We start from the raw sequence: 16,141 nt of genomic DNA, 5'->3' as shown, positions 1-16,141 counted from the left end.
TTCAGGTTCCCTATCCTCAGCTTCCCAAGGGACTAACTGGGGACATCGCCTTGGGCTCCTGGGAGCCACTCTAGGTTCAAGTCTCTTGCCAACACTAAGGTGGCTCCCTTAACTAAGATATGTGCTTCCCTGCTCCCCTATCCAACCTTCCTTTATCCCAATCTTCCTGTTTCCCCAAGTTCCCCCAATCCTCCCCTTCTCGCTTTTCAGGTTAATTTCAATCATATTGTCCTTCCTAATATTTTTCAGTTCTCTTAGTATTATCTAACAGTCCCCTTTAAATTTCATTGATAATGTAACAGTTTAATGATGGCAAATAATAGAAAATTTGAAAATTGAGTGCAAAAATGAATTTCATAATACATTTATCTTTTTCTAAAGTAAGTGCTCAACCTGATTTTTACTTCATATGTATGACAGTGTTGAGCTATGACACTCACAGGATTTTCTGTAAGAATCCGTGAGTCGTTATGTTACCATAGTTCTCTCATGGACTACTCATTTCTGACAGTGAAACTTCTGCATGCAAAGTCTGGCATATCACTTTGAGGCAAGACCAAGCCTCCCCGCCACCTGTGTCTATGCTAAGAAAATGGGCTCCAAAAAGCCAGTTCAAGCACTCGGGATAAATTCTTTTCCCACTATCAGTGGCCCCACAGACTGCCCCAGCCATAAAACTATCACCCACATTTAGAAGGCTTAGTTTGGTCCTCTGCAGACTCCCCAACTGTCAGTCCAGTCAGTGAGCTCCCACTAGCTCAGGTCGGGTGTTTCTGTGAGTGTCCCCATCATGGTCTTAACCGCTTTGCTCATATTATCACAACTTTCTCCAACTGGATTCTGGGATCTCGGCCCAGGGCTTAGCTGTGGATTTCTGCATCTGCTTCCTTCAGTTGCTGGATGAAGGTTCTATGGTGACAGTTAAGGTAGTCGTCAATCTGATCACAGGATAAGGCCAATTCAGGCACCCTTTCCACTATTGCTTAGGGTCTTAGCTGGCGTCATCCTTATAGATTCCTGGGAATTTTCTTAGTGCCAGGTTTCTCTCTAGCCCCATAATGGCTCCCTCAGTCAAGATATCTCTTTCTTTTCTCACCCTCTTGTCCTTTCCCCATCTCTACCATCCCATTCCCTCATGTTCTCCTCCCCCTCAGCTTCTGCCCTCCCCTCTCCTGCCCACTCACCCAGCTTCCAGTTTTCTCCTTTCAAACAATAGTTTATGACATCTGTTCTGAGAATATGCAGTTTGTGCGCTTGCCACAAGAGGGCGACAGATATCTTGATTCTTTGAGTTTATAGTCTCAGCAATGCCCCAGGGGCCATACCTTCATAGTAAAACCACAAGTTTTTAGAATGCTTTACTCACTAAAATATGAAGGTTTTACTATTTGCTTATCCTAAATACCCAACAATAATTTTAAAGCTTGGTTTTTGTGACAATAAGTAAAATGATCAGGAAACTTGATCCTTGGGATTCAAAGCAAAGAAAGAACTAATGACATGTTAATGAAATCGTGTTGTTTTAAGGGTAAATTTTATATTAAAGTGAGTATGATTCTCAGGATTAAAAACAAAGTGACACCCACAGAGGCATGGTGTTTGAGGGGACTTTTACATGGAACAGAAAGCACTAGCTTCAGGTGGGCACTGGAGAAAACCTTTGATTTTTTTTAGATATTTATTTATTTTTTATGCATACAATATTCTGTCTGTGTGTATGTCTGCAGACCAGAAGAGGGCACCAGACCCCATTACAGATGGTTGTGAGCCACCATGTGGTTGCCGGGAATTGAACTCAGGACCTTTGGAAGAGCAGGCAATGCTCTTAACCACTGAGCTATCTTTCCAGCCCCATGATTTTTTCTTATTGACTTTTTGTTACTGTCACTGGTTAAGTATTTGGTGTTAAAAAAGGAAATAATGTTAAGAAATGAATCAGGTAATTGGTTGTTTCACCCAGAGAGTTAAATTTTTTTAATCCTTATAATATATTTTATACTCATCAAGTGTCTTTTTTTCCTATTAACCTGTGGCACACGCCTTTAATCCCAGCACTCAGGTGGCAGAGGCAGGCAGATCTCTGTGAGTTCGAGGCCAGCCTGGTCTACAGAGTGAGTCCCAGAACAGGCTCTAAAACTACAGGGAAACTCTGTCTCAAAAAACCAAAAAAGAAAAAAAAAACTTTTTTTCCCATTAACCTTGTCCTTTGTGGACAGAAACAGCCTTGCTCTCATCACAGTCTAATATCTTCAGTCATTAACAGTATTCTTCAGACTTCTTATTTCCTCTGAATGACACGTGGTTGGAGGCAGACTCTAAAAAGAAATCCCACACTAGCTCAGAATTGAGTATAATAAAGGGTTATTTAGGGGTGGCCTCACAGATCACAGTCCTCTGATTGAATGGGAAATAGCAACCAAATCCCTACAGAAGGAAGAGAGGCCTACATCAGCATTTATAGTATAAGAGGCCACGCCCAAGTAGGCGGGCAACTTAAAGGCTACTGGCTGTAAAAATTCCTACCACACCTTCTGATCAAGATACTTATAAATTGTTTATATTTTGAGGTCAGTGTCCTCATTTGTTGGACATTTTGGAAATTGCTTAATTGTACTTCCTGCTTACTCAAGTTAATATTATTTCCCTTCTCTGGTCTTCAGTGAGGCTGAAGACTAGATAGTTGTAGTTACTTTGCTCTCATGACTTTGCCTTGTTATTTATAATACAGTACTTAAACTCCTTAGGATAATTATTGAAGCATTTATCACATGTTTCTTGCTTGATATTGTTTGTGCTGGTTGTAATTCTAATTTTTATGCCTGATTTATTTTGTTCTTATTGTATATAATTTTGAATTAGGCTTAGAACTTTCTTACTTAAAAAAAAGGAGGAGGTGCTGTAGGAATTCCTACAGCCAGTAGCCTTTAAGTTAACTTGGGCGTGGCCTCTTAAACTCTATAGGCCCATATAAGTGCCCTCTCTTCCATCTCCGGGATTCGGTTGGTGTTTCTAGTTTGAGCAGAGGCCTGTGATCTGTGAGTCTACCCCTAAATAAATAACCCTTTATTATACTCAGTTCTGAGTGTTTCTTTTTAGTGTCCGTCTTCACATGGTCATCAGCCAGAGGATGTCACACACTTGAAATCACTTTAAGAAAGTTTTACAGAACAGGGGCGGTGGTGGTGCATGCCTTCAGTCCCAGGATTAGGGAGGAGAGGCAGGTGGATCTCTGTGAATTCAAGGCCAGCCTGGTCTGCAAGAGCTAGTTTGGACAGGCACCAAAGCTACAGAGAAAAATTGTCTCCCCTCCCCCCAAAAAAGGAAGTTTTACAGGGGTTTTACAAGGGAATTTCTGGTTAATAGGTATTCTTTGGCTTTCTCACCCTGCCCCTTCTTCCTGATCAGACTGTTTCCTCCTGAGCTACTGGGAGTTCTCAGGTTTGTGTGAGCTTTGACCGTCCTTGAACTTTGCACTCCTCCTAGAAGCGTATTCATTTGCCTGTTGAATATGTTCTCTTGCTTACTACTCTTTTCTAGTCTTCTTCTTGTATCCTTCCCACAAGTATCCATGGTTTTACACCTGTGGGTCCAGCTCCCTAGGTGGTCTTATCTAGTGCGGGACTGATAGCAGCATTATATGCTAATGACTCCCAAGTTTCTTGATACCTAGCTCTATGTTTTCTTCTGTTTCAGTTTTCACGCAACACAAGTGCCATAGAGTGAGGACTTTTTTTCATCATTGTCTTTTCCATGCCTAGACTAGTCACTGATACATAATAGTATCTTTCACTGAGTTGTTTTGTTTTAATTTGTAAGTCATGCATTAAAATCAGCTATACGAATAAATCAGTCAAAAATAACACTCATATTATTATAGAAGGATAGGTTATCTGTAGCTTATTTTCTTTATATAGGCATGTGTGTGTATGTCTGTTGTTTGTATGTGCATATATGTGTGCAGGTATACATGCCCAGCCAATTGTAGAGGCCAGAAGTCTTCGTGTGTGTCATCTTCTGTGGCTTTGTTCCAGACAGGGTCTCTCACTGAATGGTTAGCTGGCTGTTTCGTCTAGGCCAGCTGTTCAGTGATGCCCGGGGTCTTCCAGCCTCCATCTTCTCAGCACTGGCCTTAAGGTGTTTGTTCCCACATCCAGCTTTTGCGATGGTGCTGGGGATGCAAAGTCAGGGTCCCATGCCTGCATATCAGCACACCCACTGGACCATTTCCCTAGCCCCTCGAGATTTTTATTTTCAAAAATGTTTTTAAAAGTTGCCAAAGTTTATTTCAGAGCTACTGATTAATTTTAATTGCCATGGTTGAAATGTGATGGGGGGGGGCGGAATTCAAATTCTGTTTAGCTTCTGCTTTAAAGTTTATATGATGTAATATTACATACACATTCAGTTTTGCATGAAAAATCAGTAAAATGTCTAACATTTCCCAATGAGTTTTAAATTGCTTTATTTGTGTTGTGAGATTTGCCAACAATATTTAAGATCTTAGATAAAAGATCTTTACAACAAATGCTACGTACTAGGGTTGGCTTTCAGAAAAGTAGCAAATGCAGACTTCAGAATGGGGCCATTTTGAGATCTATACTTGGGAAATCATAAAAATGAATCTGTTCAGAAACCCAGAAGGCAACAGTTAAACTACAAATAACATTTCTTTTTCTACCACCATTTTTTCTATGTATAAACCCTTATTTACAGGTAAACAAGCACAGAAACTTAAGAAACTAAAGCATTACTAGTCTAAATAGAAATACTCAAATTTGATCTCGGAGATCTATAAGCCTTACTAATAACACATTTAGATATACTATACATACAGTTCATCTAAACACATTAATTTGACCTCTCTGTTTGAAATCTAAGCTTTATATAAACCTTTTGAAAATCTTAGGATAGTTTTAAGTAAGTATATAATTGCAGACCATTTGAAATGCTTTGTTTTTGCTTGTGTTCTCTGTAAGCTTTTTTTCCATTGAATCTGTGCTGCTTCTTTGCCAATGTTTTCCACTGTAGAATCTCCATCTCGCAACCTTGCTTCTCGTGAGCGCATTTACAAAACTTTTGGTGTAGCTGGGCCTGCCTCTGCTCTCTCATCTCTGTCTCACAAACTGAAGGGTGGGTATGCATGCATCTGTGAGTGGGCCATTCCTAGGAAGTTTCATCTCAGCCCAGTCATCTTCATCCCATTCCATTTTTTAAATTAAAGTTTATCGTTTTATTTATAATCTTATTGTTTGAAGTTATTTATGATGTACCTATTCATATTATATTATAAGCTATCCTATTATGCATGTTTATCATATTTGTGGTTACAGATATCATTCTTGTTAGCCTTTAAAGACTAGCCTTTTATAAGGTCTTGTTAAATAGGAATATGAAAAGAATTGCGACAAGCTGGTATGTGCAAATTATAAAGCACATGGGTAAATAAAGTATCATATATGCAAAGCTTGATCTTAAACTTGTGTTACTGTATGTGGCCTGAATACATTATACCATTCTAGTTTTTATAGAAATATTTTGAAAATTAAAACCTTTTTTAAAATTTGATTATTAAATAACATATATGCACATGTGTGTATATGCACTAACACCTTTATACCATTAATTTTTCTTACAGTATTCTTATAGTGACTTACTTTTAATCGTTTAAATTTAGAAATGTTAAATGACTAATAGATACATTTTCTAAATATTTGAAAATGTCCATTTGGTTCCTTAGAGTACTACAAATATTTACTCAAATATGTTTACCATAAAGTGATCTTTAATTAAAAGTAAGGCCACTTACTGCCAAGTGTGGCACCCTGTGTTCCATCCCTGGATCCCTCATAATGGAAGGACAGAACCAAGTCCCACAAACTGTCTTTTGACATCCAAACACACACAGACACACACACACAGATGAATAAGTGTGAAACAAAAATTTTAAGAAAAAAGTAAACATATAAATAGTAAATATAAAGTACAGTTAATAGGATTATAAAACAGATCCATAGATGCGATATTATTTATCTTATTAGGTTATATAGCCAAATATATGCAGCATGTTGTGACATATCATATTACAATAATATTCTTTGTGTTTTATTCGTGTATGGTATCATATGACCTGACAAATTTGTCTAAAAAAAATTATGTTAATGATTTAGTGAACAAATCCTTTCTATTTAACATGTTCAGTAATATTTAATTTATTTGACTCCACATTTTATAGCCCATTCTTCTTAATGATTCCTTAGAGGTTAGAAAATTTTGCTTACTGCTTAAATTTATATATTGTAAATATAATTATTAAGCCAAATTATGTTCTGCATTTGAAAGTATGTGTTCAATAATTTTAATAAAATATTTATTTTTATTGTTATTTGGGGACATCCACATGATAATTTTTAGTGACGCTTAATACATGCTACAAAATTATTTGAAAGTTCCATGAGAACTGTAAACAAAAATTAGGTTACACATTTACTGCTCTTAACATTCTTCTGAAAATAATATTTTTAAATGTTTTGAAGACATATGTCCTTCAAAAGGATTTAGTTATAATTTGATAAATACATCTTAGAAAGAAATTCCCTATCATTACTTATACACTTGAATTCCATCAGTTTCTTAGCTGTTGTTACTTACAGATCTTAAGAAAATGTAACCTCTACTAGAGCCACAAAAGTAGAACATACAGATGTTTTTGGTTTCTAACCCTCTCACTACGGCATATGCACATCCAGGACAAGTGATGTTCCCAACACTTGACAGATTGTATTGTTATAACCCACTACAGTGTGTGTGTGCATTGTAGAGCAGTCCCAGCACTGTGCATGAGTGTGCTCCTGGATAGATGTACTCACCACACCATGTAAGTCAGCCCTCAGGACACACTCAGTGCTTCTGTGGTTAAGGTTGCCAGAGCCCTTCTAATTAAATAGGAATCCTAAAATAAGTTGATATTTTCTCTGAATTAGAAAATTCAAATAAATGTAATTTTTGAAATAAGGTTTTGAAATATAAGATATAGTACTTTTTAAAAAAGATTTGTTTATTTATTTATTGTGTATACAGTGTTCTGTCTGCATGTGTGCCTATGGACCAGAAGAGGGCACCAGATCTCATTACAGATGGTTGTGAGGCACCATGTGGTTGCTGGGAATTGAACTCAGGACCTCTGGAAGAATAGTCAGTGCTCTTAACCTCTGAGCCATCTCTCCAGTCCAATACAGTACTTATTTATCTTGATTCCTTAAATTAAGTGCAATGTGGGTGATCTTAAAACTTCCAACTCTTATTTGAAAAATAACAACAACAACAAAGTCCCAATAACCCAAACATAGCAAACTTGAAATTGGATAGGAGTAGGCTGATGTTAATTCTACCAAACACAATATATTTGCTTGTAAAACTCGCTTTGCACTATTGTTAGGTCAGGAAGGAACAGCAGCCCTTGGAGCACCTTGGAAGACTGTGGGAGCACTTGCTTGTCAAACATTCACCTGGTTACCTTGTTCTCCCAGTTAGCATTGATACGTTCTGTTTTTCTGATTTCTATTTACAAGGGTATTCTAATCTCAAAATGTAGTTTGAAAACATAATAAAATTAACACAAAGGGCCAATACCAAAATAAAGGAGGGAGGAAGAAAGAGAGAGACCAACCTCCTTGTTTAAGAAAGAAAATTCACAATGGAATAGTAAAGCATTACAATAGTGTTCACAAAACCTGTATTCTTTCACAGAGCCAGAACTGTTTGCTGAATAGTGGATGTTGCAGCTGAAACAAACGTCCAGTGCAGTGCGGTGCTGTGCACTCCATGGGTGTTACACCCACTCATTTTACTACAGGAATGTGACTCCTGTCACCTCTCCATAATATAAGAGTAGATCCTCACAGAGTCAGAATGTGTTGGAATAGTAGAAGGAAAAAAAATCAAGAAAATGAGTATATATTGTTTATCCAACCAACTGTTTGAGCCAATACCATATTCTAAGACCTTAGCCCTATATCACTAAAGGATAAAAGACACAGACCTGTCCTGGATGACTTTCCAGGAGGAAGACAAATTCTGTAACAGGTCCTGCTCTGACATGCAGATGGCTCCCGGGTGATTACACTTTCCTACATTACTCACACTCACTCACATCCCTTGTCTGGGTAAAGGAGAAGAGGCTGCACTTAGTCCCAGGTAGCAAACTCAGTTTCCTAGAACCTCTTTTCCAAAAGAATGTGATTGTCTAGCCATTTTTGTTTCTCATAACATTTGAATCACTTGGATCAGATTATTTTTCTTCTACGGCAGTTTTTGCACTATAAACAACAGTGGTTTTGCTGTGAGAAAAAGTAATATTAAGCCAAACCAGCAGCTAGGGCCAAAGCCTGACTGTTGCTTCAAAGGGAAGCATAGTTTGCAGGAAAGAAGAGTTGAGGGAAGCCCAGACTACCCAAACCAGATGGTGTCCATGTACATCTATCTAGTAATTTGCCTTAGAACAAGATTTGTCTTTCTGCTTTCTCTAGATGTGAATAGCCCAGTTGAGACTTGTAGTAATCACTGTGAAGATCCTATGGTTTCTTTTACGTGCAGGGCCTTCAGCTCCAGCTAAGCTTACTGACATCGTAAAATGGAACTGTTTATAAGTAACAAAGCACTGAGCTTCCATGGCAACACACAAATAGCTTTAGGGTTTAGTTCTTTACTGTGCCATTCTAATCAAAACATGAAATGAAGATGTCTGCTCTACAAGCTCTTTACTAGCCTAACTGTATTTGTTTTACAATTGAATGTTATAATTAAAGAAATGAAGTTTCTTTGTTCAATGAGACCTGTGTATAGATAGAAACTTCTATCTTGCCTGGTCCTGCAGCCATTCTGTCTGAACAAAACACACAGAGGTTTATATTAATTATAAGCTGGTTAGCCTATTAGCTCAGGCTTGTTATTAACTAGCTCTTACAACTTAACCCATAATTCTTATCTGTGCTTTGCCATGTGGCTTGGCACCTTACTCAGTGGGGCATTCTCATCTTGCTTCCTCTGCATCTGGCTGGTGATTGCAGATTGAGCCTTTCCTCTTCCCAGAATTCTCCTAGTCTAGTTGCCCCACATATACTTCCTGCCTACCTACTGACCAATCAGCATTTTATTAAACAAATACAAGAGACAAATATTTACAGTGTACAAGAGTATTATCCCACACCTACACATACCATTAAAGTATGCCAAGTTTCACTCTCCTGAATATCTGAACTTGATTATTTCATATGGAGAATTTTTTTTTAGTTTTTAAAGTGGTTTATTTCTTGATGAATTTAAATTATAACTAGTTATAAAAGGACTGTGGATTGTATATATCACTAATAGTTCATCTGGGGGATAGGTACTCCTTATTCAATCTGTTTTGCATCTATAAACATACAGGTATTGTGTGTGTTATGATATTGTATAAATTTTATTATGAAATACATTTTTTATTTTATTCTTAACATGTTTTGTATATGATAAGTAATGTAGATTTTGTAGTTGTTTTTATTTTAGTGTTTAGTGATTAAATTATCATTAAGTTGCATTTTATTAACAAGTTTCACTGTGAAATGGATCATACAGGTGATAGAGGAACTGTCTCAACATCTTCAAGACCAGCCTCTACATCAGGAAAATCAGAGCTGTCCTCTAAACACAGCAGATCAATTAAACCTGATGGGCGCATGAGCCGGACTACTGCTGATCAGAAGAAGCCAAGGGGGACAGAAAGTTTATCTGCTAGTGAATCCCTTATGTTAAAATCTGATGCTGCGAAGCTGAGGTCAGATTCCCATAGTAGGTCACTGTCCCCTAACCATAACACCTTGCAGACATTGAAGTCTGATGGGAGGATGTCTTCTAGCTTCAGATCTGAATCCCCAGGACCAGGGTCTAGGTCCTCATCTCCTAAGCCAAAGACTATTCCAGCTAACAGGTCTAGCCCATCTGGTGCTGGTTCTCCACGCTCCTCTTCACCGCAGGATAAAAATCTACCTCAGAAAAGCACAGCTCCTGCTAAGACAAAGCTGGACCCTCCTCGAGAACGTTCCAAGTCAGACTCCTACACGCTTGATCCAGATACCCTCCGGAAGAAGAAAATGCCCCTCACAGAACCATTAAGAGGGCGATCCACATCACCAAAACCAAAACCAGTACCAAAGGATCCAAAAGACTCCCCTGGATCTGAAAACAGAGCCCCTTCTCCTCATGTGGTACAGGAAAACCTCCACAGTGAGGTAGTTGAAGTCTGTACTTCAAGTACTTTAAAAACAAACAGCGTCACCGACAGCAGTTGTGATGAAAGCAGTGAATTTAAGAGTGTGGATGAAAGTTCAAATAAAGTGCACTTCAGCATAGGAAAAGCACCCCTGAAAGATGAACAGGAAGTGAGAGCATCCCCCAAGGTCAGTCGGAAATGTGCTAATAGACACACCAGGCCCAAAAAAGAAAAATCTAATTTCCTTTTCAAAGGTGATGGGGCCAAATCTCTAGAGCCAGCCAAGCAAGCCATGTCCCCATCTGTGGCTGAGTGTGCCAGAGCCGTCTTCGCCTCTTTTCTGTGGCATGAGGGCATAGTACATGACGCAATGGCGTGCTCGTCCTTCCTGAAATTTAACCCCGAACTTTCCAAAGAACACGCTCCTATAAGAAGCAGTTTGAGTAGCCAACCACCCACAGAGGAAAAGGAAATAAAGTTAAAAAATAGACATTCTTTGGAAATATCATCTGCTCTAAATATGTTTAACATTTCACCTCATGGACCAGATATATCTAAGATGGGTAGTATCAACAAAAATAAAGTCTTATCCATGCTTAAGGAACCACCTCTACATGAAAAATGTGAGGATGGAAAATCCGAAGCCACTTTTGACATGTCCATGCACCATACAATGAAGTCGAAGTCTCCGCTTCCCTTAACGTTACAGCATTTAGTGGCTTTCTGGGAAGATATCTCTTTGGCTACAATCAAAGCTGCTTCCCAGAATATGATTTTTCCAAGTCCAGGTTCCTGTGCAGTCCTTAAAAAGAAAGAGTGTGAGAAAGAGAATAAGAAAACAAAAAAGGAAAAAAAGAAAAAAGAAAAGACAGAAATTCGGCCAAGGGGCAATTTGTTTGGCGAAATGGCCCAGCTGGCAGTAGGAGGACCAGAAAAAGATACTATCTGTGAGCTGTGTGGAGAGTCACATCCGTACCCCGTGACCTATCACATGAGACAAGCGCACCCAGGTAAGAAATGTAGTTGTGTGTGGATGTGCTCTAGTTGAGTAATCTAGACCACTTTGATTTGAATTATATCAAAGTATAGGGAAAGAGTTGCCCAAAATTATAGCATCTTACATCATAGACTGCCATAAATAGTTTATTTAAGGAGAGAGAGAAATTCTCATAATACTATGATCAAAAATTTAATATTATTTCATTGAAGTATAACAAATTTTGAAATTTAAGAATTTTATGTGTTACCCAAAGTATGACATGATGGTTTTACACAATGACATGTCTAAATAAGAGGGCACACTTCCATCCCTTCTAAATCAGAAGGTCTAATTTAGAACCTTGTTTTAAAGTTATCAGTTAAACAGATTATACAGAATGTAATGGGAGATTTTCCTATGTAGGTATTATTAGTTTTATCGGATGTTAGGGAAATAATTTCAAATATTAATATCCTAAAAATTACATCAAGTATCAATATTTTCTTTCCTTTTCACATAGGGTATTGCAGATATTTGATTTCTGAAACATTCAGTCTTTTATATGTGTATATTTTATTGACATCCTTAAATAAATCTTTAGGTACTCATATTCCCTGTTTCTTTAATGTGCTCTCCAAAAATAGAATATCTTAAACATTTTGAGCATCTTTTAATTGATAAATTTAAAAAAAAATATCAAACATGCTGCTTTTTCTAAAGTACTAGCTTTTTAAAAAATTACAAAGCTGCTTCAGGAATTTGCTTACTTTGGAAAGATGCATCTATTCTTGGTATATAAGTAGTAAGGACTACATTCAGAATGTTAAATATATGTCTTATGTTTGTTTCAAGGTTGTGGCCGATATGCTGGCGGACAAGGGTACAATAGCATTGGGCATTTTTGTGGAGGCTGGGCTGGTAACTGTGGTGATGGGGGAATGGGAGGAAGCACTTGGTACCTCGTATGTGATCGCTGTAGAGAAAAATACCTCCGTGAAAAGCAGGCTGCTGCAAGGGAGAAGGTATTTTTTTATTCCATTCAAGTTATATATGTCATGATATGGATGTAACTTTTAGGAATATATAATCATCATTACATTAGTTAATTTCATGTCATTGACATTAAAATTCAGCTTGTATAACAAAAATAAAATACAAATTTAGTATTCGTTAAGAAAACTGGTTTTGATTTAAAAATAAGTTATAACTTGTTACAAATGCTTTGTTGACAAATGCTGACAAATGTTTGTGATGTCATTCTTTATTATTGCCTCCTGCACTACACATGTAGAAAAGTTTCACTCTTCTTTCTTGTCTCTTTTGCCTTGCTACTCTTTCTCTCTTGTCTTTTCCTTATACCCAGCCACATCATAGGACTCTTGGAAATTTGAGATCATTCGTACTGGTGACAAACCAAGGCAGAGACTTCTGCTAAAGCTTCCTCATATAAGTTCCCCATTGCTGATTTTTATTGTTTGTTTCAGCAATCACTATCACTGTTTAAAAATGTCTTTTCATTTCTTTTTTCCCCCTAGAAACAGCAAAAGTTAAGAAATTATCTCTTTAAATATAAGCAGGAAACAGTCACTTCAATTCTTTCTTTGCCAGGTCAAACAGTCTAGAAGAAAACCAATGCAAGTAAAGACTCCTCGTGCCTTGCCCACCATGGAAGCACACCAGGTGATCAAAGCCAATGCCCTCTTCCTGCTGTCCCTGAGCAGTGCAGCAGAACCAAGTATCTTGTGTTACCACCCTGCAAAGCCATTCCAGTCTCAGCTGCCCATTGTGAAAGAAGGAGTTTCTGAGGACCTTCCTGTAAAAATGCCTTGTCTCTACTTGCAGACATTGGCTAGGTAATAAGACTGTTTTTATTTGTAATTGCCTTTGGATTTACAGTTTCTGATGATTGCTATCATACTATAAAATGGTCCAGACTTGCTCTGCACATCCACAGTGCTGCAGACAGTGTACAGGAAACAAACATTCAGAACTTGCTTTCTCTGTTGCCTGGCTGACATGACTGGGAGTGGAGTGCACTTTTATGCCAGTGGGCACTTTGTCAGTTTGTTCTGTTACTGTTAATACAAACCATATCCTAGGGAGTAAGACTTGCATTTTTCAGTCTCAGTCTGTTAGGCAGAAATGCTGAAGAGGAAAGAAACTTATGTTTCCTGTATAAGTCTTTTCTTTATTCATTCTATTTACATTTAAACAAGTGCCAGCTGAGTACCAAGGACACTGAAATGAATACATAAAGTCCTGACTATACTCAACAGTGGTGGGCAGATAGACATGTCATTCAAACCTTCACAGTGTCGTGTTAGGTGTATTCAAATTGAAGTATTATAGGATGCTGAGAGAACTGATAAGAGTACTTGAGTCTTCCCTAAGCAACTTATGAAACACTTCCCCTAGCAAGGGTCAGATGTAACTGGAGGTTACTCTCCCACCCACCAGTTAACAAGTAACCACTCTGAGGCTTAATATTAATTATAAATGTTTGCCCAGTGGCTCAGGCTTATTACTAGCTAGCGCTTACATTTAAATTAGCCCATTTGTGTTCATCTGTCTATCACCACATGGCTTACCAGTGATGTTCTGGCATATTGTTCCTGGGGGCTGGGTGGTATCTACCAAACTCCACCCTTCTCTTGTATCTCTGCTTGGATTTCCTGCCTGGCTCTATTTTGTCCGGCTATAGGCCAAATCAGCTTCTTTATTATCCAGTGGTAATAAAGCACATTCACAGCATACAGAGGGGCACCCTACATCAGTCAGATGCTTACCTGAGTCTTGCAGGATTGATAAATAGAAATCCGTAGGGAAAATGAGGGAGGGAAACAATTTCTAGCAGAGTAGACTGCAGTGAGAGCTCATTCTATTTTAGTGCTCGAAATGGTTATCTGAATAACGTGGGACTCTGTAGCTCGTGCTGATTCCCCTGTAACCGGAGGCAACGAAGGAAGAATTTTAAATGGGGAAATAGTCAATGGTTTGGAATGTGAAAACTAATACAGAAATTGCACAAAGGATTTAATTCAAGATGGAAAAATGCTTGTTGATGGTGTACTCTTCTATTCCACTGGACTTGGACTGTGCAGCATGCACTTTCTTGGTTGCATACTAACCCTACAAAATAGTCTTTCAGATTCCAAAGTTAGATTTTTTTTCCCACTCACTGATAAATGAAATTCTAGATATTGCCAGCTTTTGTGGCTTGCCAATCATTCTTTTAAAAAGTGTCTTTTTATGGCAAAGTTATGTGGCTTTAAAATTGTTCATACTCATTAAAATAGGACAAATTGAAAAGGAAAAGCAAATGCGAAACATTCAAGATGTGGAAGAAAGCATCAGACATACCACATACAAACATATCTTGAGCTATCTTAGGTTAACAATATTTTGTTCTGGTTTGAAAAAGAAATGTAATGTCAAATGGGAATCAAATTGTAAAACATGGGAATAAAAAAAAGTCCCTGCATGGCATTTCTAAGGAGGTTCCATTCTTAGCTCTTTGGGGAATGGATACACTCACCCTTGCCCAAGGAATTTCTTACAGTTAGGTTTTTTCAAATTTGACATACGTATATTCCTACCAAGAAAGCAAATGTTTCAACAATCCACCAAAAAAATGATAGCAGCCTGGACTATGACAATGATGATATAAAATGAGAAGAGAGAATGGTGTAAAAGGAGGCTTGTTATCATAGCCCTGCGTGACTAGTGATGTTTGAGACCTAAGTCTGGTCTGACACAGATATTCTCACCTAAGCACCGAGATAGTCTGTGGGATCATTCACCAAGAACTGAAAGGTGGAAATATTCTCAAAAGAAAAGAAAATGAGTTCCATTTGAGTTTGGGATGTATGTGGTACAGAGAAAGTAATATTGGACTTTTATTTCTACTAGTCTGTTTCTGTGATTATTTAATATTTCCCCCTACTTGTAGATCTGCTTTGCCGTTTTTAAAGGAGATTTAAAATGCAGAGGATCTATATTACCATTGTACTCTTAAGATTCTTGGGTTTAATTTAATGCAGGCACCATCATGAAAATTTTGTGGGCTATCAAGATGACAACCTATTCCAGGATGAAATGAGATATCTGCGTTCAACATCTGTCCCTGCCCCATACATATCAGTAACTCCTGATGCAAGTCCCAATGTATTTGAAGAACCAGAGAGCAATATGAAGTCTATGCCACCAAGGTACTTTAGTTCTGTCTTTCTGAGTGACAAGTGTTTGGTAAAGAAAGGCTGAACTATAAAAGAACTTTCTTGTAGTTCTTTTGAACAGCTTTCTGTCTCAGGAGGAACACTGAATCAGCTGTGCTAACTATTAGAGAGATATGAAAAAGTGTGTATATATGAACAGAGTTCTTGATGGGAGGCAGACAACTGGGAGAGAAAAGATCAACCAATGATAAAATGAAAAGATTATATTGAAGCCTATAATTTTGAGCGATACATTAAGTCAGAGGAGGGAAAGTTGACTTTGAGGCAGCACTTAGACCCATAGTAGAAATGGCCCAGAGCATGAATCACAAATCTTAAGCCTCTTGGATCACTGTTTACTGTACCTTCTCATTTAACTCTGTCATTAGCGCCAGACAGACAGCTTCCTGGAAAATGAAGGATTCAGGTTAACATTGCACAGAGAAACTTGACTACCTCTCTGGAACTTTGAGAGGAAAAGCCTGACAGAAATGCCAGAGTAGCACAGTGCCATTTAAGAAGCTGATAATGTATTGATAAGTTGAAGCTAGATGTGTAGAATTGGAGTGTACTGGCAGCAGTCATGAAGAAAATCGCTGAAGGAGCTATTTTGTGTGAAACAAATCAGTGTGACTTGACTGAATGGACAAAGGTGAGCTTAGATGGCACCTGAACTTCAGGAACTGTGGACATGTTACTTTT

General features: G+C 38.0%; 1 protein-coding gene and 1 long non-coding RNA gene across 17 annotated transcripts in view; one reads left to right on the top strand and one right to left on the bottom strand.

Annotated features, from left to right (window-relative positions):
* Positions 1-16,141, bottom strand: part of LOC126503159 (uncharacterized) — a 1,076,305-nt gene that overhangs the window by 193,514 nt on the left and 866,650 nt on the right. The window lies entirely within an intron of this gene.
* Positions 1-16,141, top strand: part of Mycbp2 (MYC binding protein 2) — a 214,271-nt gene that overhangs the window by 161,847 nt on the left and 36,283 nt on the right. For all 15 annotated transcript variants that reach the window (XR_007592185.1, XM_050144671.1, XM_050144676.1 and 12 more), the window contains 4 exons: positions 9,613-11,256; positions 12,078-12,247; positions 12,834-13,078; positions 15,266-15,433. Coding sequence is in view for 14 of the 15 variants with exons in the window: in XM_050144671.1 (XP_050000628.1) it covers positions 9,613-11,256; positions 12,078-12,247; positions 12,834-13,078; positions 15,266-15,433 (2,227 nt within the window). In the remaining variant the exon portion in view is untranslated. The remainder of the gene's footprint in view (positions 1-9,612; positions 11,257-12,077; positions 12,248-12,833; positions 13,079-15,265; positions 15,434-16,141) is intronic.

Source organism: Alexandromys fortis, unplaced genomic scaffold, assembly GCF_014885135.2.
Source record: "Alexandromys fortis isolate MF-2015 unplaced genomic scaffold, M_Fortis_MF-2015_v1.1 scaffold_43, whole genome shotgun sequence".
In the NCBI taxonomy this organism is placed as follows: domain Eukaryota; kingdom Metazoa; phylum Chordata; class Mammalia; order Rodentia; family Cricetidae; genus Alexandromys; species Alexandromys fortis.
Note: the sequence above shows the minus strand (reverse complement) of the source record. Positions and strands in the feature narration are given on the sequence as shown.